At 44.0% G+C, this 22,289-nt stretch overlaps 1 protein-coding gene across 1 annotated transcript in view; it reads left to right on the top strand.

Moving 5' to 3' along the window:
* Positions 1 to 20,727, top strand: part of rnf130 (ring finger protein 130) — a 43,950-nt gene extending 23,223 nt beyond the window's left edge. The window contains exons 3-9 of the mRNA XM_030738568.1: positions 8,497 to 8,688; positions 14,231 to 14,481; positions 15,511 to 15,582; positions 17,008 to 17,084; positions 17,257 to 17,353; positions 18,700 to 18,886; positions 19,179 to 20,727. Coding sequence (XP_030594428.1) covers positions 8,497 to 8,688; positions 14,231 to 14,481; positions 15,511 to 15,582; positions 17,008 to 17,084; positions 17,257 to 17,353; positions 18,700 to 18,886; positions 19,179 to 19,291 — 989 coding nt within the window. The 3' untranslated portion in view covers positions 19,292 to 20,727. The remainder of the gene's footprint in view (positions 1 to 8,496; positions 8,689 to 14,230; positions 14,482 to 15,510; positions 15,583 to 17,007; positions 17,085 to 17,256; positions 17,354 to 18,699; positions 18,887 to 19,178) is intronic.
* Positions 20,728 to 22,289: the final 1,562 nt, after the last annotated feature.

Below are 22,289 nucleotides of genomic sequence, written 5' to 3'. Positions count from 1 at the left end.
GAATATGTAGGCCTTGGAGTAAACTTTTTTCTCCAGACTTTTCAGTCGTAAGGTCACATGGAGAAATTTCACCAGCACATGGTTCTGTTTTGTAAGGGGTAATTGGTCTCATTAGGAGCTTGCTTGTGTTTAACGGGGCTGATGGCTTCAGCAATCTCAGTTATCCCTCAGGTACTGTTGAGGATGTGGGATTTTCAGCATTTGGTGTCCTCCCTGAAGTTGGATGTGACATCATCTCAGCTGTATGGTGAGAATTTCCCCAAAATCTGCTGGCTCTCCATCACTGGAGAGACCCCACAGTGTTCATGTGACAGCTTGAATTTCTTTGGAACTTGACTGGGGATGCTTATCCACCATCTACAGTATCCTGTGTTGCAACCTTTCATCAATTTTTCTCTTCCGTCCATGTCCAGGGAGGTTAGCTACAGAGCCGTGGGCTGTAAACTTCTTGATTATGTTGTGCACCAGTGACGTGCGGTGAGGGTCGTGACTGGTGAGGCACTGACGTCATCACATCAGATTTACAAACATATAGCTTATTCACCATTTGATTGGCAACAGTTGTTTTGTTTAACATTAACATAGTCTGAAGCAAACCTTTTAGCTCTGGTGTTGGTCTTCCTTTAATTATTATCTTCTGCTTCGATTGAAAGTCCAGTTTAGAAAATTCTTTCAGTTGAGTTATGTAATCTTCCATGTTGAACATAAGGCCAAGCAACAGGAAAAACTAACTGGCCTTGCTAACTGTTTATGGTAGCTTGCCGCCGAGGAGTCGTAGAGTCCCTGGGATCACCAGCGCCCCCTACCATGAGGCACGAGAACTGCGTGCCTCACCTAGTGTCTCTTCGCAGCAGTTTCATGATCGCTCAACACAAGAATGCATTACACACACATACAGTTGTTAATGAAAAAAACAAAAAATAAACTGTGCATTATATACACCAGCTAAAATATGGAAATTTAGTTCATATAGTAAAAGTGCAGTGAGACCGGAAAGTAATCCGGTCTCACTGCATAGCATGCCAGCACAGTTAGTAGTCATTGGCAATGACTATACTGAGCCGCACCACGGATTGCGCAATCCGTGGTGCGGCTCGCCGGGCTGGTGCCTCACCGTTCGTCTCTTAGTATTTGACCGGCAAATGCGAAAATTCAGCGATTTTGAAAAAACTAATCTAAAAATGGTGTAGTTAAATGGAAAAGAACTTTAAAATACAAATCACTGAATGAATATAACCATTTAATTTATTTTTTAATTTTATATTTCCACGATGACAGGTGAGGCCGTGCCTCACCTGCCTCCCCTGACTGCACGTCACTGTTGTGCACTGTGGACAAAGGAACATCGGGATCTCTGCAGATGGACGTGTTAGCTTGAGATTGTTGATATTTTTCCACAATTTTGGTTCTCAAGTCCTCAGACAGTTCTCTTCTCCTCTTTCTGGTCTCCATGTTTAGTGTGGCACACACAGACACACAATGCAATTTTATCTGGTTTCAGGTGTGATTTTTATATTGCCCACACCTGTTATCAATCATCAGAATCAGAATCAGAATACTTTATTGATCCCAAAGGGAAATTACTATTGTTACAGCTGCAACCGTTTCATTTAAACGAGTAAACCTAAAACACAATAACATACACTAAAGGCATAAAAGTATAAAGACTAAAGAGATATTTTGACTATATACACATCTAAATCTATACACATATGAGAATTGTGAGTGCAAAAATTTTTAAATAGGTGTCATTATATATATATGCACAGTCCTTTTTTGTACAATGTATAAGTGTATGTACAATGTACAATGTATATAGTGTATGTACAATGTATATGGAAATTTAAACAATTTTATGTACAATTGAATACTGATAAATGAATGACACTGATGAACCACAATGTCACCTATTAAGGGAGGAGTTATAGAGTCTGATGGCCACAGGTAGAAATGACCTCCTGTGGCGCTCTGTGGTTGCATTTTGGTGGGATGAGTCTTGCACTGAATGTGCTCCTGTGTCCCATCACTGTGTTGTAGAGTGGTTGGGAGCCATTGTTCATAATGGCCTGCAGCTTAGACAGCATCCTCCTCTCCGACACTGCCATAAGCGAATCCAGCTCCACTCCCACCACATCACCGGCTTTGTGGATCAGTTTATTGAGTCTGTTGGCGTCTGCCGCCCTCAGTCTGCTGCCCCAGCATGCAACAGCATAGAGGATGGCACTCGCCACCACAGACTCATAGAAGATCCTGAGCATAGTCCGGCAGATGTTGAAGGACCTCAGGCGTCTCAGAAAATAGAGACGACTTTGGCCCTTCCTGTATAGGGCATCAGTGTTCTTAGCCCAGTCCAGTTTGTTGTCAGTGTGTACTCCCAGATATTTGTAGTCCTCTACGGTGTCCACACTGACCCCCCCGATGGACATAGGGGCCACCGGTGCCTTGTCTTTCCTCAAGTCCACCACCAGTTCCTTTGTCTTTGTCACGTTGAGCTCTAGATGGTTCCGCTTGCACCATGTGACAAAGTCCTTCACTGTCCTGCTGTACTCATCCTCATCACCCCTGCTGATACATCCAACTATTGCAGAGTCATCAGAAAACTTTTGAAGATGGCAGGTCTCTGAGCAGTAGCTGAAGTCTGTGGTGTAGAGGGTGAAGAGGAAGGGAGAGAGGACAGTCCCTTGTGGGGCTCCAGTGTTGCTAACTACTCTGTCAGACACACAGTGCTGCAGGCGTACATACTGTGGTCTGCCAGTCAGGTAGTCAACAATCCAGGACACAAGGGGGACATCTACCTGCATCGCTGTCAGCTTATCACCCAGAAGAGCAGGCTGAATGGTGTTGAATGCACTTGAGAAGTCAAAGAACATGACCCTCACAGTGCTGGCCGGCTTATCCAGGTGAGCGTAGACTCGGTTTATCAGGTAGATAATGGCGTCCTCAACTCCCAGGCGGGGCTGGTAGGCGAACTGGAGGGGGTCCAGAAATGACTGGACCATGGGCCGGAGCTGATCCAGGACGAGCCTCTCCATGGTCTTCATTATGTGGGAAGTCAGTGCCACTGGCCTGTAATCCTTGACGTCACTGGGTCGCGTCATCTTCGGGACCGGAACGATGCAAGATGTCTTCCACATCACAGGGACCCTCTGAAGATCCAGGCTCATAGTGAAGACATGGTGCAGTACTCCACAAAGCTGGGTGGCACAGGCTTTAAGCACCCTGGGGGAGACCCCGTCAGGGCCTGCAGCCTTGTTTTTGTGGAGTCTCTTAAGTTGTCTTCTCACCTGGTCAGCAGTGAGACTAACTGTAGAGGTGGCAGGTGGGGGAGGGGTGGAGACGTCAAGAGGGCCATCACAGGAAGGAAGCAGGCTATTGTGAAGTGTGGGGGTGGGTGGGGGTGGAGTGGACTTCTGGAGACCGGCAGCAGAGCTGTCTGGACGAGGGATGACAGAGCCTGCAGTGTCAAACCTGTTAAAGAACAGATTTAGCTCATTGGCCCTGTCCACACTGCCCTCCATTCCCCTGTTGTTACTCACCACAGGTGAGTTTAAATGAGTACCAAATGCTTGAAACAAGGGGTTTTTGTCAACATTTCTGTCTGGCCCATTTTGTGAGTTTAGCATGAAATTATATGGATTTTGGCTTTTTTCCCTCATTTTTCTGTGTTTTTCCAATACACACAATGGAAATAAACATGTGCATAACAAAACATCTGTGATGGCAATCATTTTCTGGGAGAAATACTTAATTTTCTAGAAAATCTTCAGGGGTGCCAACATTTTCAGCCATGACTGTATGTATAGTTTTGCACTCTGTGCCTGTGGCACTTCTACTGTCACTTGTTATTTATTGTACTAGTTTCTTGCTGCTGTAACATAATAATTTCCCTTGCGGGTTCAATAAAGTTTCTACCTTCATACATACACACACTGTCCTCCTCCAGGTGTTTTTGGTCTGCTCCTATTTCTATCTCAGGGCCACTCTTTGCAGCGATGTTGACGGCATGCACAGCACATGTCCAATCCATCTACATAGGCGCATCAGAACTTCTTGTGTGTTGGATTTCATGGAAGTTCTTCAGTGTAGTTCAGCATTGGAAGTGTTATTTGGCCAAAAGGCAGCAGTTCTGGAAGACTTCCAGTTTGTAGCTGATGGTCATTTTCCATGAATCTCCATCATACAGTAGAGTGCTTAGGACATTGCTTTAGAAGAGCCTGATCTTGGCTGCAGTGCTGTTGTTCTTTGCTCTCCAAGCACTTCTCTGTGCTGCAAAAGGCCTACCTGGCTTAGGAAATTCTTGCCCTGATTTCCTGTTCATGCTCCTTTTAGATCCCAAATAAGTGAAGTATTCAACATCCTGTACTTCTTCCCCATTGATGGTGTTGGCTGCTTTCATCCTGCTATTCATTCTGAGGTGCTTGATCTTTTTGGCACTGATCTTCATCCCAATCTGCTCTGCTGTACTTGCCACGATGTTGGTCTTGGCCTGCATATCTTGATGTTGGTGTGAGAACAGCGCCACATCGTCCACAAAATCCAGGTCTTCTGGGCATAAGGCATGAGCAGTGGATTCCTTTTCTTCCTTCTGCAACCGTCATCTTCATGGTCCAGTCCATTCCTAGGATGAAGAAAGGATGCATCCTTGCTTCATGCTGCTATTGATGTGGCATGCCTCTGTCAGTTCCATGATGCAAATTAATTTTGATGTAAAGTCTTGGTACAGCATCTTCACAATGTTCACCATTGTGAATTTCCAGGCCCCGTGAGAGCGACCCATTCTTTCACAAATGTTTGTAGGTGCAGTCTGCATACCTAGGTGGTATGGGTTTATACACCAAGCTGTGCTGGCCTGTGGCCACATCGTGGGCCTGGCTGTGGCAGGGGAAAGATCACTGTGGCTCAATCTCTCCAGCCTGCCTGACCAGCTTAAGCAGGTCATTATGGATTCCCCATATAATCCATCATGGGCTAGGGGGTTGTTTGGGGTAACCGCTCTGCACCAGGCTAGCAATCTGACGAAAGCTAAGTCACTCCATGCCAGCCACCACTGACCTGCCCGGGCGATAAAAAGGCAAAATATAGGTTTCAATGGTCCTTCTTACAGCAGACATCTCACCAGCAGGGTCAGCAGAGACAATGGATTACAGCAAAAATTCTTTTGCTGTTTCTGCCACACCTGCTGCTACATTGAGCTGTCCATCCCACCCTCCACAGGGAAAGCAGCAGCGACTGATGTAGGAACTGTGGTGGCTGGCAGAGACTCAGCAGGCAGCACTCATTCCCTGTCCTCACGTTCCAGTCTAAACTGTGTACTGTCCAACAACATTGTCCACATTCACAGTCAAGGAGGAGCACAAGTTCCCTCTGTGCTCCCTGTTTTATTATCCTCCCTTCAACACCTTGTGGGGTCAGTTCAGAGAGAGAAGTGTGTGTGGTTTCAAACAAAGTAAGCACTTCACATGGCTTTTACAATAAAAACACCACTGTCGCAGCCAGGCATAAAGCCAAGGGCACAGTGTGTTCAAAAAAGGAAAAACAAAAATATTGGAACGTGCAGGTCAGTCTGTCACCTGAAGATGGCACTAGCTATGCTAGTTTTGGACCCCAAAACTAGCATAGCTAGTGCCATCGCCCACTCTAGAATATGTAGGCCTTGGAGTAAACTTTTTTTCTCCAGACTTTTCAGTCGTAAGGTCACATGGAGAAATTTCACCAGCACATGGTTCTGTTTTGTAAGGGGTAATTGGTCTCATTAGGAGCTTGCTTGTGTTTAACGGGGCTGATGGCTTCAGCAATCTCAGTTATCCCTCAGGTACTGTTGAGGATGTGGGATTTTCAGCATTTGGTGTCCTCCCTGAAGTTGGATGTGACGTCATCTCAGCTGTATGGTGAGAATTTCCCCAAAATCTGCTGGCTCTCCATCACTGGAGAGACCCCACAGTGTTCATGTGACATGGTGGGGGGGCTGTTTTTGAAGAGAGGGCCATAAATGGCACCTGGGCCCTAGAGTTGACAGCAGTTTATCTGCCTTTGACGTATTTTTTGCCACTCCTGAAAAAACCATCAGGGAGGCACTCGTTCTGTGACGGTATACAGGCTAGCTCACACCTGATTATGTGGAGCAGCAAGCACGTCCTGCCATTATGTGCAACACACGTTCCCAATATGTTGAATACTACGGTGGATTTACTCTCCAGAGGGAATCTACTTTACGGGGAGTGTAGACTCAGTCACTGACTAATCCACGAGCAAAGTTCGGTCAGGCGTCCATAGATCTATTCGCATCATGTGAAAACAAGCAGCGTCCTCTTTTTTTTGTTTTTTTTTTGTGAAGAAATGAGAGCGTGCCATTAGGCAAGGATGCACTAGTGCAGCAGCAGATGGGGTGGATGGAGTAGATGTGTGTGTGTGTGTGTGTGTGTGTGTGTGTCTGTCTGTGGTTTTCATGGATGCAGCAGACGGAGTGGATGTGTCGATGGTGTGTGTGTGCGTGTGTGTGTGTGTGTGTAGTTTTCATGGATGCAGCAGACGGAGTGGATGTGTCGATGGTGTGTGTGTGTGTGTGTGTGTGTGTAGTTTTCATGGATGCAGCAGACGGAGTGGATGTGTCGATGGTGTGTGTGTGTGTGTGTGTGTGTGTGTGTGTGTGTGTGTGTGTGTAGTTTTCATGGATGCAGCAGACGGAATGGATGTGTCGATGGTGTGTGTGTGTGTGTGTGTGTGTGTGTGTGTGTGTGTGTGTGTGTGTGTGTGTAGTTTTCATGGATGCAGCAGATGGGGTGGATGGTGTTTGTCATGTTGAGACACTGCAGAGGTTTTCTGGCCGTTGAAGGTCGGAGAGTCTCTGCTCTGAAGTGTCAGATTACAGTCAGGCGGTCCAAGGACACTGCAGCTACTGGATGGAGCTCTGGCTCTGAAGTGTGCGCACCATCGCACAAACTCTCCCCGACACACTGACCGGAGCGCTCAGCTTTATGTCATCGTCTCGGGTAAACCCACTCAGTATTTATCTGAGAGGCGGTGAAGTATAAAAGGAAAGGAAGTAAACTCAATAAAACCTGAGCTGAGAGCTGAACTTCAGGATCACATGAGTTCAAACTTCAAAGTAAAGGTGCTGTAGGTTCCTCTGGTTCTATTAAAATGAATGAGCTGTATTTTGAAATGTCATCTTATGTCCTGTTCATGAAGTCATAAATGTGAGTCAGTGTATACAATCTGCAGACTGTCACTCTAACATCAGCAGATGAGGGTAACTCCATTCCTCATTGGTCAGCTGATGTAAACCAGCCTCTAATGTAGTCTGTCCCATGAGGACTGGACTAAATGTCCTCACACAGGCTGTCAGCTGAGCCTCCTCAGCAGGTAGATGTTCACATTTCATTCATGTGAGGACTTGTAGCCATGAAGGAGGCACCGCTCACAATCACATGATTATCTACATCTTACAGCCTGAAACCCTCATTAAAAGCCTGGGACACGTCCACAAACTGCATGTCTCGTAAAGGTTAAACTGTTTGTCACCATCATCATTAGGTGGACAGAAGAATCTCAGTGAGCAGGCAAACATCACCACTTCCTGTCAGGACTTTCAGGTTTGAATCAGGATGTTATTCATGTCAAGTAACTGAAACAGGAAGTACTTCATGTAATTGATTAAAGAACGGATTGATTATTTATCATGATTGTCACTGATTTTTTTTTTAAATAAATAACTATTAATGAACGGTGTGAAAAGAGAATAAAACTGTCTTCTTCACAGGTGAAGCGAGGATGTTTTCAGGTGTTTGTCTGAACTGACTGATTGGAACCCGGTGCCACTTCTGGTTCTGGTTTCTTTTGAGAACCAGCTCAGATTTTAGCAGGTCTCAAAAGAAACCAGAGCCAGAAGTGGCACCGGGTTCCAATCAGGCAGTGCCCTCCCACAGACACTGATGTCAGCGTTCCTGCAGTTTTGTGGCACTGTGCGATCTTTATTTGGTGATACTGACGGGAACTGGTTTGAGATGTTCTCCAGTAAAGCAGAACCAGCAGAGGAGGAAGTGGAGATCTGGGTCTGATCTGAGTCAGCAGCCTTTCCTGTTGTTGTTTTGTTTTTGTGCAGACCGTTGAGAGCAGCTTCTGAATCGGCTCCCACATTCATGAACATCTGAAGTTATGGATGCATAATTTGTTAAACTGTCTGAAAAAACGAGCTCAGGGGTTTATAATGTGTTGCTTAGTTCAGTTCTTCTGTATTTATTGATGATCATGAAGATGCGAGGGCTCACACGGACACACAGAGCTGCAACCATCTTTTATTTTCTTATTGATTATTATCTTGATTAATTGCTTTTCAGTTTTGTCTTCAACAGAGGTCAGCCAACCTTTTTATTGCTCATCATTGTTTGACCTGGAAAAATTAACTGATCTTAACTAAATCTACATTATTGATTGATCAGTTAAACAGCTGATCACAGTTTCAATAGCAGTTCACTGACTTTTGTTTCATCTCCTCAGTGGTGGACCGGCAGGGATGTGACCCCAACACTCACTTCCTGGTTCCCCCCCGGAGCATCTACTGGGTGGCGCTGATGCAAAGAGGCAACTGCACTTTTAAGGAGAAGATCCTGAAGGCGGCTGCATACAACGCCACGGCCGTTCTCATCTACAACAACTCCACTGAGGACACCGTCAAGATGGGACACGAAGGTCAGAGTGCTCACCAGACACAACACAACAGTTCACCTTCATTCATATGAACTAATCAGAGACGAGTGCTTCACAAATAAACGCAGTTCTCACCTGAACAGGTGAATATGCAGCAAAGCATCTTTGCCTGAGTGTTAGCTACAGATTACATGAAAAGATGGATGTAGACACCAAGACACCACCCACTGGTTTGTGAAGCATTGCCACATTGGTTTTTTTATCCTCCTGTGCAAAATAAAGCTGGAGGATATTTTCATCATAATGTCCATCTGTCTGTGAGGTTTCTCCTTTCCAGTCTACAGACTCCAAACCACAGGACCACAAATTCTGGCATAGGTGTTCTTTCAAAGATGTGCAGCACGATATTCATAGTCCTGGATGTTTAATACCTTTGTACACTTTGGCTGTATTTATCTGAAGTGGAGAGTAAACAACATGGAGGATTTCAGGCTGCTAATGCTATGATAATATATGCTAATGATATGCAGCCTCTTTCTCATGCGTGACTGGCTTAGCTTAATCATGTGATCATATTGTGCTGTGTGATTGGCTATACCTACTTGAGCATTATTGAGAAATGGAGAAAGTGGGAAGAGATAATGGAAGTAATTAAACACTTAGCTTCAAATAAGGCTCCGGGTTTAGATGGCTTTACATCAGAATTTTATGAAGCATTTCTCCAATAACCATCTGCTTTGCTTTTAAAGCCATATAATGAATCATTGGAGAGAAAAATGCTGCCACCCTCTCTATTGGAAGCTCTTATAGCTCTTATATTGAAGAAAGATAAAGAACCCTCGGAATGTAAGAGTTATTGACCTATAAGTTTAACTTCATATGATAGTAAAATATTAACAAAAATTTTAGCCAGTCATCTAAATTGAATTGTTAGTTCACTGATTCATTTAGACCAGGTCCTGTACATCAGCCGACAGCATCAGAAGGTTTATAGATATTATGTGGGCAGTTAAGGATAGTCAGAAGCCTTTGGTAGTGTTATCACTGGACTCAGAAAAGGCATTTGATAGGGTTGAATGGCGGTATTTGTTTTTGGCTTTGGAATGTTTTGGTTTTGTCAATATTTTTATAAACTGGGTTCGACTTATTTATGCTTGTCCAAAGGCCTCTGTCCTTACAAATGGAATAATTGGACCATCCTTTGAGCTTAAAAGAGGTACAACACAGGGAGATCCTCACTTTTTGCTCTACCTCTGGAACCACTGGCAGCTGCTATTTGCTAAGAGGTTAACTTCTTAGGAATCCCTATAGGAAGCACTTGTCATAAACCTATGTTATATGATGATGACATCCTTCTCTTTGTGTCAGATCCGGTTAATGCCCTCCCCACTCTATCTCTAATTAAGACATTCTCAGATATTTCAGGTCATAAGGTCAATTGGACAAAATCAGAAACTCTCCCACTCACGGCCTATTGTCCTAAGAATTTATTTACTGATGGTATGTTTTTATGGCCTATGGTATTAAATATCTTGGAATAACTTTCCCACCCCAACTGACCGATTTGATTAATTTTGAACCACTGTTGGAAAAAAGGGTGGATGTAGAATGCTGGAATCAGTTATATCATAACTTTGTGGAGGAAGGTAAATGTTATAAAAATGATTTGTGCTCCTAAATTTAATTACTTAATACAGTCTTTACCAATATATATATTCCTATAACATACTTTAAGCAGTTCAATAAACTGTGTAACTTATTTATATGGCATTAAAAAAAAGTCTAGATTAAACATATGAAAATTGCAGCGACCCGTAGATAAGGGGGGGCTTAGGGCTCCCCAGCTTACTTTATTATCATTGTGCTTTTTCTCTGAGGCACTTTATGTTTTGTCCCCCCCCCCCCAAAGAGCCCTGTCCTGGCTTTCCATTGAGATGACAGCAAACTCACCACTTCCATTGACCACCTGTTTATCAACTAACCTCGCACCTCATAATCAGTCGCATCCCGTTCTCTCTCACATGAAGGGGCTGTGGGAAAAAATATCCCAGATTTTTAAATTTAACCCATATCATAACAAATTGGCCTGTTTATGGCATAACCCAAAAAATCTGTACAGGCAAAATCCCCTTCTTTTGGAAAAAAGCAAGCTAGGTGACTTATAGATAGACTTATTGATACTTATAGACTTATCCAGTTGTTAAGTGATGACGTAGAATTCCATTTCAGGGTCCAAATTGTCACATGATCAATATGTCGCAGTGCTGTGTCCCTGGTTGTTTTAACCGATCCGACTTGAGAAAAACACACTCAGCTGTGATTTTACTGATGAGAAAGAGAAGCAGAAATAGCTGCAGTTCATGAGGTATGTTACAATTATCTTTAATAGTGACCAGTCATTGGTTATACCATTGCTGTTTATTTAGCAGTATTTGGACCTGGAAACGACATCAGACTTAAAGATGATGATGTGAACACCTTGTAAGTTTGCATTATGTCAGGCCTATTGTATGATATAAATAGAAGAACATTATGGTAAATGGACTAGTTCTTATATAGCGCTTTTCTACTCAGTCTGAGCACTCAAAGCGCTTATACAACACGTTTTACATTCACCCATGCACTCCCATTCATACAAGCACTTCCATGTTTACTAAGCTAAGTGCTTTTAATTAGCTAACATTCACACACCGACAGGACGGTCGGAGAGCAACTTGGGGTTAAGTATCTTGCCCAAGGATACATTGGCACGTAGCCTGGAGTAGCCAGGAATCGAACCGCTGACCTTCCAATCAGTAGGTGACCTGCTCTACCTACTGAGCTACAGCCACCCCCATGTATATGAAGTATACAGACTTGTACAGAGTGGAGTACTTTCTGTTTCCATGGAGAAGTTTGTGTGTGTTCTAGGATGTTACCACCAAGTTTCATTTCAGAAATGTTAAAGATAATCATAGCATGCTAACAATAGCATTAGCATTAGCAACCAGTTGTACAGACCCCCCCCCCCCCCCGGTCGTATGATCATGCTGGCCTGTGAAATCTTTCAGGCTAGAACCCTGTAACCATTAGCATTATTTAATAACTTAGTCCTCCACCAACATGCTCACATCTGGCTCCCAAAAAGACAACGTGGTGGCAACCAAAACACTGAAGTCCAGGTGTTAGAGGGTGATCCATGGTGGCTACAGCCATCTTCTAATGAAATAAAGTTACTGCTGTTTGAAGTTATGGACCACAGTTGCACACGAAGTGGATCCTTTATTATTAAAAGTCCTGCAGAGTGATGTCTGGCTGCGTGCTGGGATTGCTGATCTTTGTGTATCTGAGATAGTATTGATTTATTGATCACAGACTGGACTCTCATCAGAGGGATGTTTCTGTTCATGCTGTGATCATTAAAGTCAAAAGAACATCTGCAACTGGTTTCCGCTGGAGCTCTGGTCTGTTTGTGTCATTCAGAGAAGTTCAGGTGAGTACTGACTGCAGGAGGGAGGAGGAGGAGGGGTTATGGATGGAGGTGTGTGTGAGCAGTGACGATCGATGTCGCCTAAATTTAGACAGATGTATCATTCGAGGCTGAGGTCACTGTGACCTCACACTGTGTGTGTGTGTGTGTGTGTGTGTGTGTGTGTGTGTGTGTGTGTGTGTGTGTGTGTGTGTGTGTGTGTGAGAGTGAGGAAGGGAACGAGGTGATGATGGTGATGAAGAATGTCAGACAGCTCAAAGAAACTGACAAAAAAAAATAAACAATATAAAAGTTGATGCACAGACATCAAAGCTGACGGTCCAATCAGCATCTCGGACATGAAAGAGAAACAGGAAGTATGTCACAAATCAATCCAAACAAAAATAAATAAATAACATGATGCAGGACTCCCGTGTTTGGGTCAGTTTGCAGCCCAATGATGATGCTGTGCGTGGGTTGAATGCTGATTGGTTCAAGCTGTTAGTTTAGAACAGGGAAGAAAATTCAGTTGATGCACCAGCATGTGATGAGCTTCAGACAACATGCTTCTAGAAATGTACAACTAATCCTAAGAGTAACATTTTGACCTCTTAATATCTGCAAGGTCATTTCACTCTGTTCATACCCCACTCTGCATTATTAACTATTATTAGTAAGTAAGTAAGTAAAACTTTATTTATATAGCACCTCTTGAGGCAGCTGCCACAAAGTGCTTCACAACAGTAAAACAAAGTACAAAGAGAAAACATTAAGCAATGCAATATTAAAAGATGAGTTTTTAACTGTCCTTTAAAAGATGCCACCGAATCCACCGCTCTCAGGGAGCCTGGGAGAGAATTCCACAGACGGGGCGTCTTGAGGGATGTATAGCCAGGAGACCCTGGTCACATGATCTCAATGATCTGATGGGAGTATATGGATGCAGGAGTTCACTGATGTAAGAAGGTGCTTGTCCATGGAGTGCTCTAAAAGTAAGAACTAAAATTTTAAACTGGATTCTGAATTTCACGGGAGCCAATGAAGCTTGATCAGAAGGGGGCTGGGTAATATGAGATTACTTAGAGGATTTCATAGAAGCCTTGCCGCTGCATTTTGAACAACTTTTAAACGTTCTAAAGAGGCTTTTGCTAAGACAGTTAACAAGGCATTACAATAGTCCAGACGGGAAGATATGAATGCATGAATGACAATCTCAAGTTCCGAGTGTGACACAATGGGACTCAATTTGGCAACGTTCCTTAGGTGGTAGAAACAAGAATGAACCAAAGACTTGACGTGAGTGTCCAAAGTGAAGGCAGAATCAAATGTGACCCCCAAGGTTCCTAATGGAGGACTTAGCAAATTTTGCGAGGGTACCTAAGTATTCCGGTATATTGGGCACAATCTATCTGGGGCACAGATAAGTATTTCCGTTTTATCCTCATTTAGTTGGAGAAAATTGTCTGCCAACCATGTTTTAATAGAGTCTAAGCACAAAGTTAGCACCTGTAGCCTAGAAACATGTTCGTGCTTAAAGGAGATATTAACCCCTGTCTCTCTCCCCTCAGCCCCAACCGGTCGCAGCAGATGACCCCCCCTCCCTGAGCCTGGTTCTGCTGGAGGTTTCTTCCTGTTAAAGGGAGTTTTTCCTTCCCACTGTCACCAAGTGCTGCTCATAGGGGGTCGTTTGGACTGTTGGGTTTTCTCTGTATTATTGTAGGGTCTTTACCCACAATACAAAGCGCCTTGAGGCGACAGTTTGTTGTGATTTGGTGCAAATTGAATTGAATTGAATTGAATTGAATTGAATTGAATTGAATTGAATTGAATTGAATTGAATTGAATTGAATTAATTGAATTGAATTGAACTGAACTGAATTGGTGACCTCCAGGTACACTCAGGGTTTAGTTAATATCGAGCATGTTTTAAAGAATGGAAACTTTTAATGGAAAAACTGCGAGGAAAACACACAAGTAACAGATTTCCACACACTTTCCACTCATTTTTAACAGGAACAAACTTCCAGCAGAACCAGGCTCAGGGAGGGGCAGTCATCTGCTGAGACCAGCTGGGGGTGAGGGGAGCCTGGTCCTGGTCCTGGTCCTGATCCTGTCCTGTCCGGGCTCTCTTTGCAGGTACTGGTGATATTGTGGCAGTGATGATCACGGAGGCGTATGGTAAAGAGATCCTGGCCCACCTAGAGCGGAACATGACGGTCCTGGTCTCTGTGGTGGTGGGTCAACGTGGGCCCACCAAAAACATCAACCGAGGGTCACTGGTCTTCGTCTCTATCTCCTTCATCATCCTCATGATCATCTCGTCTGCCTGGCTCATCTTCTACTTCATCCAGAAGATCCGCTACACGAGTGCTCGTGACCGCAGCCAGGTAACACGTTAACACTGCATTCAGGTATCTGTCTCCACCACCATCCTCGTTACATCAGTGATATCAGATGATGTGAATGTTGTGCTGGTACCTCCTCCTACCTCCTTCTTCTGTGAGCACTCCGAGTTTCCAGGATTTCTGCTGTGGTTCTGCTCCTGACCGGAGTCACAAACTCAGTCGGATAAACAGACTGTTCAGCTCTTCGTGTATTGATCACATTAATTTCTCTCAGGCAGGCTGAAAAAAAACAAAAAAAAAACAACCTCCATCAGACATTTCCTGCTGACACTTTGTGATCCTTCCTTCCACAAATTGTTTCACCTCACCAATATTTCCTGTAATGACTGATCGATCAGCTCTCTGAGGGGTGAACTTTCTTCTGCTGCATCCTTCCTGCTGTTGGTTCATGACCTCCCCTGAGATTCAGCTCATCTTCTGCTGCCCTAATGTTCTATCTGAACATTTCTTCATATGATTCATTGATCCTTTGGTGACAGAAGGCATCCACACAGCAGCTCCAAACCGTGCTGTTGCCTCCAGCATCTGTCTTTTCCCAACCTGAGACGTGCTGGAGTGTTTGTGCTTGTTAGGGGTGGCTGTAGCTCAAGAGGTAGAGCAGGTCACCTACTGATCAGAAGGTCAGGGGTTTGAGCAGTGATTCCCTCCATGGAGTGCTTCCATTCTCCTTCAGGAGAATCTGTTATTCCGTTACCCTTGACCTCCTCTGCACCTCCTCCAGGTGTTTCCACTACAGTCCTGAACTTGCTCCGTCTGTGTATAGTTTGTCTCATTAAAGGACACCCCGCAGAAGTGATTCTGGAGCATTTCTAGCTTCATGTCTAAGAAGCAGCTTCAACCGGCCTATGAAAGTCATTCACATCAAGCAGTGTGCTCAGTAAGGAGATGAAAATCAAATCAGCAGACATTTGGGTATTTTTAGTGTATTCAGATTGTTGACTGACTCAAATTAAAGTAGAAATCCTGGAAATATTTTTGGCCCTCTAACACTCTGTCCTCTCCCTCTGTCAGCATCGTCTTGGCGATGCAGCAAAGAAAGCCATTGGAAAGCTGAAGACAAGGACGGTGAAAAAAGGAGACAAGGTAAGCACACCTGTTGGTGGTTTCTTCTTCAGGTGCAGCACAGGAACTGCTAAGAAGGAAGAGCAGCTCTTTGTAAGCTCTGCAGCAGTTCTCATACCGGGGGTACTGTAGGATCCACAAGGTTAAATGTACATGACCTTTCAGACAGGAAGTGATTGCATCCAAGGGTCTTTGAGATAAGATGGGGCCTGATTATTCAAGACCTTGTATGTGAGGAGAAGAATTTTAAATTCTATTCTAGATTTAACAGGGAGCCAATGAAGAGAAGCCAATATGGGAGAAATCTGCTCTCTTTCTAGTCCCTGTCAGTACTCTAGCTGCAGCATTTTGGATCAGCTGAAGGCTTTTCAGGGAGCTTTTAGGACAGTCTGATAATAACGAATTACAATAGTCCAGCCTAGAAGTAATAAATGCATGAATTAGCTTTTCAGCATCACTCTGAGAAAGGATGTTTCTAATTTGAGAAATATTGTGCAAATGCAAAAAAGCGGTCCTACATATTTGTTTAATATGTGCATTGAAGGACATATCCTGGTCAAAAATGATTCCTAGACTTCTCACAGTGTTACTGGAGGCCAAAGTAATGTCATCCAGAGTAAGTATCTGGTTAGACACCATGTTTCTAAGATTTGTGGGGCCGAGAACAAGAACTTCAGTTTGATCTGAATTTAGAAGCAGGAAATTAGAGGTCATCCAGGCCTTAATATCTTTAAGACATTCCTGCAGTTTAACTAATTGATGTGTGTCATCTGGCTTCATTGATAGGTAAAGCTGAGTATCATCTGCATAACAATGAAAATTGATGCAATGCTTTCTAATAATACTGCCTAAGAGAAGCATGTATAATGTAAATAGAATGGATGAACCAGGTGAGGAATTTATGACAGCACTGTCTGAGATGAAAGGAGTGAGATCGCTTTACTTTGGTACGTTTTAATTTATGTCTGTTTTTAGATTTGACAAGGCCAGCACTGCTCTTCCTGATGTATGCCACTGCTTTAAATGCAGCATGTGAACTGGTTTCCTCATATAGACGCTGTTGGCTTCAGTTAGTCACATATGTGAAACCAAATGAAGCACAATGTCAAACATCTGAAAGCGTCACTGATGTTCAGGCTGAAGATAAAAACACGATGATGTCGCACAAAGGTTAGAGATCACAGAATGGCAAAGGTGAAGCATAAATCTGTCCCCGTGAGTTGCTGAGGAAGACTTTAACTGTCATATACCAGATTAGACCTATGACCCACTATCAGAAACCCACAGACACCCAAAATGAAAACCATGTTTTTCACGGTAAAGCTGTGACTTTAACATGTTTCCTCTGTTATTTGTTTTTGTGTGTGTGTGTGTGTGTGTGTGTGTGTGTGTGTGTGTGTGTGTGTGTGTGTGTGTGTGTGTATGTGTGTGTGTGTGTGTGTGTAGGAAACGGACTCAAACCATTGTGCGGTGTGTATTGAAGTGTACCAGCTGAACGATGTGGTTCGAATCTTGCCCTGCAAGTGAGTGTGATCTTGTTGCCACATGCTATTAGCCCAGTTTCAGTCCAGTATCAGAGCAGCTCTGTAATTAAAAATGTTTTATGAACTCCTCCTTGTCCTGGCTGACGTGTCTCACATCCTGGTGATAACATGTAATGTGTTGTTTTTCGGTAACACGCCTGTGTCTATGCAGACATGTCTTTCATAAAGTGTGTGTGGACCCCTGGCTGAAGGAACACTGCACCTGTCCCATGTGCAAACTCAACATCCTCAAAGCTCTCGGCATCACGGTGAGTCACTGCTGACATTATCAACACTGGCAGACCAGATGCATAAAATAGGGATTTGTGACTAAAACTGTGTGCACACAAAGGAAGAGACAGTCACATATGGTCAAATCTGTTATTAATCCGAATCACCATAAAATTATTCACACAAAGCTGATTTGCTCTCCAGCAGTAGCCATAACTCGCTGTAGGTGGGCAGTTAGCCTTCCCAAGGGGCCACATGAGAAGCTGGGACTGTTGTAGAGCATCGCACCAATGAGCTGAACTGTAATTAATTTTATCTCTTCATAAACTGCTGCTGTAAGAGTAAATGTTACAGTCAGGCAATGAAAATGTGAAAGAGTCACAGAAAAACATTCCCAAAACAAGATGTACGTGTTTCTGCTGAATGTCAAAGACTGCTTACTTTAAACAAAGTGCTGTTGTTATTCTGATCGTACTTTAATGACTTCATGTGCAGTTTTCAGCTCTGCTGTCGATGACAGTCAGCTGATCTGAGACAGATCCAGCATCCATCAAGTTCTTGCTAAATTCGCTGCTCCTCAGTTATTTATATTTGAAATCTTCTGAAACACAGATACTCTTTGGGTACGGTGCTACAAAACAGGGGGACAGATTTTTGACTTTTGATTTTTTTTTGACTTTTCAAAGATTTTGTGAAATACTGTACATTGATGTTTAAAGTCAGCTGTTGCGCCTTCCTTATTTATTGGTAAATTCTTCTGAAACTTGGTGTGGGTATTCATTGGGCCACGGTCTACACAATCTTCAGGCAGATTTTCATTTTTTCTTTAACACCTTCCACAGAGTAAGGGGGAGGTCTTGCCCATCACTGGAACTGAGGTCATCAAGGTAGTTAAAGTCTTCAGTGGCAGTTCTTTAAGGCAGTTGTGGGCCTGGCTTGGTTGATGCGCCTCTGCAACATCACATGAAAGTTGGTGATAGTACCTCAGACTGGGGTGGTGGTCCCCTCTTTAAGAAAGATGACCAGAGGGGGTCCTCTAGTTTCAGAGGAATCACACTCAGCCTCCATAGGAAGGTCTCTGTCAGGGAACTTGAGAAGAGAGTTCATCCACTACTCGAACCTCAGATTCAAGAAGTGATTTTAGTCCTGGGTGTGGAACTCTGGACAAGTTCTTTATCAACTTAGGGATATTTGAGAGTGTGTGGTAGCTTTTCCAGCCAGTCTGAGTGTTCTGTGAACTTGGAGAAGGTGTTTGACCGCATCCCTCGGTGTCCTGTGGTGGTGCTTCGGGAGTACGGGGGTATCTGGCCTTTGGTGCTGCGCAGTAAATGAACCCTGAATGATACCTGGGCGTGATGTCTCTGTCCCCTCTGTCCGTCCTCAGACCAGTCTTCCCTGTGTGGACAGCGTCGTGTTGGATGTGGAACGTCTAGGTGTCAGCCAGGCATCCGGCAGCCAGAGGGCACCCCTTAGTGGCAGCAGCCAGCCATCCATCAGCCTGGAGCCACTCAGCCCCCCCCACACTGAGGCCACGCCCAGAACACCTGCTGATATCACCATTGCTGTAACCAGTAAGAACACGGCCCAACTTGATAAGTGGCATCACAGCAGAGTGAAAACGAGAGAAAGAACATCAGCAATTTAGTGTTACTGCAAATAAATGCTCCAGGCAACTTTACCCAAGTAAAAGACAACTTTATATTGATGTAGAGCAACTTGTAACAACTGTACATTATAACAAACCAAGTTTACATTAACTGAGCAACTTTACCCTGCATGTGTCTGCCGTGTGTCTGTATCTGCCGCTCAGCAAATGAACCCTGAAGCTGCTTAACGTGTTCCGATGTTCTTCTGTCACTCTAGGCGGCGGTCGCTTCTTCAACAGGAACTCCATGTCCCCTCGCAGCGTCGTCTGTGAGATGGAGCTTCCAGACATACAGGCTTCACTTGACCTCTACGATGACAACAAGTCCTGAGGCTGGTTGTCATGGTTACAGTCCTCCAGCAACAACACCAATCGAGCTGCTGATAGATGGATGACCTTTTATGGACACAGGAAGCCTTCACAGAGTGTTTCCTGTTGGGGGGATCTGATCTTATCTTAACCATCATTTATTCTAACAGACTTTCTACAGACTGAACAGATCCGGGTCTGGATCTGGGTCTTTATCCTGGTCTGGATCCCAGTCTCAGACTTGTGATTCTCATTTTTTTTTTCCCAGTAGTGTGAAACCAGAAGAAGTTTCAAACTAACAATCCTGACAGCAGCTGAACCAGAACCAAACCAGAGCACCTGAACCCAGAGTTCCCTCAGTGTTTCTGTGTTCAGTCATAACTCTGGGAATTTTAAACCTGACATCCTGATTGGTTGACTGATCATTGCCAGGTTCCTGCACCCTCTAAAGACCTGGATCCGGACCAAAACTCCTTGTCTGTAAATACTGAATGACCTGGTTATTCCTCTGTATCACTGGACAGAACAAGAACCAGAGGAAGTTCTGCACCTGGACCTGGACCGAGATCCTCTGGAGTAAACAACTTTAACGTTAACTCCCTGTAGCAAAAATAAATAAATACAAAAAAATCCAGTTTGTCTGTAGATCAAAGAAACATTACATTAAAGGACCAGTCCACCACTTCAGGAACCCTACTCATGGAACATGGCAAAATGAAATGGGTGTGGCATCCCTCAGGGAACCATTCTGGGTCCCCTGACCTTTAGATTTAAAGAACAAAGCAGCATTTTCAGAAACCTCACACTCCCCTCTCAGAGATGGATAAAGAGAAGGACTTCAGTTTAATCACACGCCAGCCCATGATGTTAGCATAGCTTAGCACAAAGACTAAGGTGAGGGGAAACTGTTAGCCTACCTTAGCACAGAGTAAAACCAATGTGGACACTGAACATCTCTTAGATGTTACATTAGGAAGTGTTTGATACTGTATAACAAAAAATTAAGCTAGAACATATACTAGATACATATACTGTGTAGTCACAGGTACAGGTATATTAGCCATTTTGATAAACAGGAAAAGGCCACTGAGATGCTAACAGATACTAATAGTGGTTAACACGTCTCTGTGCAGTAAAGACTGGAGGGGGTCCTGAAGTGATGGACTACTCCATTAACATGTATTAAAGAGCTTCTGAATTACTCAGCGTGTTATAATAATAATCAGCATATAAACAGCATTATACAATCTATAACCTGACTGATTGATCAGTATTATCTCTGAAGTGACCTGAAGGCGTGCAGGACGCTCAGCTGCCACCTGTCTCTCTGTCCTCGTCTCTGTGTCTCGTAGTGGTTATGGTGGTGGTGGTGATGAAGGAGGACGTGTGATGCTTTCAGTTTACTGTGTCTGTACTGCCTCAGCATTAAGTGTCATTAAAGTGTCTTCAACATGCAAAGTTTCTACATTTTTTCCAACTGAAACAACCTGAAGAACATGCAGAGTGAATGGATGAATATTTTATTTTGACGTCTGGGTGATTTAACACAGGACGAGTCAGCACCTCAGCTAACAGCAGAACATTTGTTATAGAAGACGGACACAGCCACCTTGGCTCTTTTGGGATGATCACTGCCATGTGTATTTGGAACCAGATGTGATCATATTTGTAGGTTTTCAACTAATCCTACCTGCATCCTGGGAACAGCTAAGATACTGTGCAGGACCCTCAAGCTCCCAGGCCTCTGGCAGAGAGGACCTGAGCTTGGAGGACAAAAACCACCTACAGAGTGAGCTGGGATATTTTTATTTAAGTGGGCTTTTGCTTCACCCCTGCTAATCAAATAAAAATATCATTACTAAATCAATTGCGATTTATTTTAACCTAATTATCTATACCAGGGATCCTCAAATCCAGGCCTCGAGGGCCGGTGTCCTGCAGGTTTTAGATGTGTCCCTGATCCAACACACCTGAATCAAATGGCTGAATTACCTCCTCAGTATGCAGTCAGGTTCTCCAGAGTCCTGCTAATGACTTCTATATGTGACTCAGGTGTGTTGAAGCAGAGACACATCTAAAATCTGCAGGACACCGGCCCTCGAGGCCTGGATTTGAGGATCCCTGATCTATACTGTGATAATGCTGATTTTTAATTACCAATCCTGAGATGAACTGAGAGTGAGTACAGGGTAGCCAGCCAATGTAATCCTCTCCAGGCTGTGCTGGTAATAATCCAAAATAAGGAAAATTATATTCCAAAAGAACTCTTCAACAGCTGCTTAAAGTAATCCACATAAAGTAGGTAGTAATCCCATAGAGGATCCTTTAGTCCCTTTTTAGGATCTATCCAACCAGGCAAAATAGATGTAGAAGAAAAACCAAAAAATTATAATTCAATTAAGTCCACAGTTGGTGGAAAATTGTTAGTTTTCTATTACAATTTAAATAAATACAGTAAACTTGGCTTCATGCGTTAATGTGCCAGTGATGTGATACTAATGCTGTAAACATCACAATCTGGAAGGCTCAGAAATGTTCAGTATTTGCTTAGTTTGATTTACCTGCCCTGAAACTAAAATGATGCGACGCTGTGATGTGTTTTTATAAAATACTGAAACCAGTGCATCGACGCAAACAGCAGCGCCCCCTGCTGTTTCATTCTCTAATGCCTATGCTCTAAAATTTAGAAGCTGCAGGTGTTCAATCAGTCCAGCAGGAGGCGCAAATATATAGACGTCATCACGCAACGTGCGCAGGGGGCGGCGTGGCCTGACACCCGGTAGTGATGTGCAGTCATCAGACTGAGTGAAAACAACAACAGCGGATCGGTGTTTGTGTGACTCTCACGGAGGCTTCACGGCCTTTTTCTGCCGTTTCCCCGGAGGAGAGAGCGTCTGCGCCCGCAGACACTGCGGCCTCTACCCCGGTGGCTCCCGGGAGGAAGACACGCCTGAACCCACTGACTCCTCGGCCTCCGTCCCGCTGACTCCCCGGAGGAGGGTGTTTGGCAGCGGGCAGAA

Source organism: Archocentrus centrarchus, chromosome 10 (assembly GCF_007364275.1).
Source record: "Archocentrus centrarchus isolate MPI-CPG fArcCen1 chromosome 10, fArcCen1, whole genome shotgun sequence".
Lineage (NCBI taxonomy): Eukaryota > Metazoa > Chordata > Actinopteri > Cichliformes > Cichlidae > Archocentrus > Archocentrus centrarchus.
This window is presented reverse-complemented; position numbering and strand designations above follow the sequence as displayed.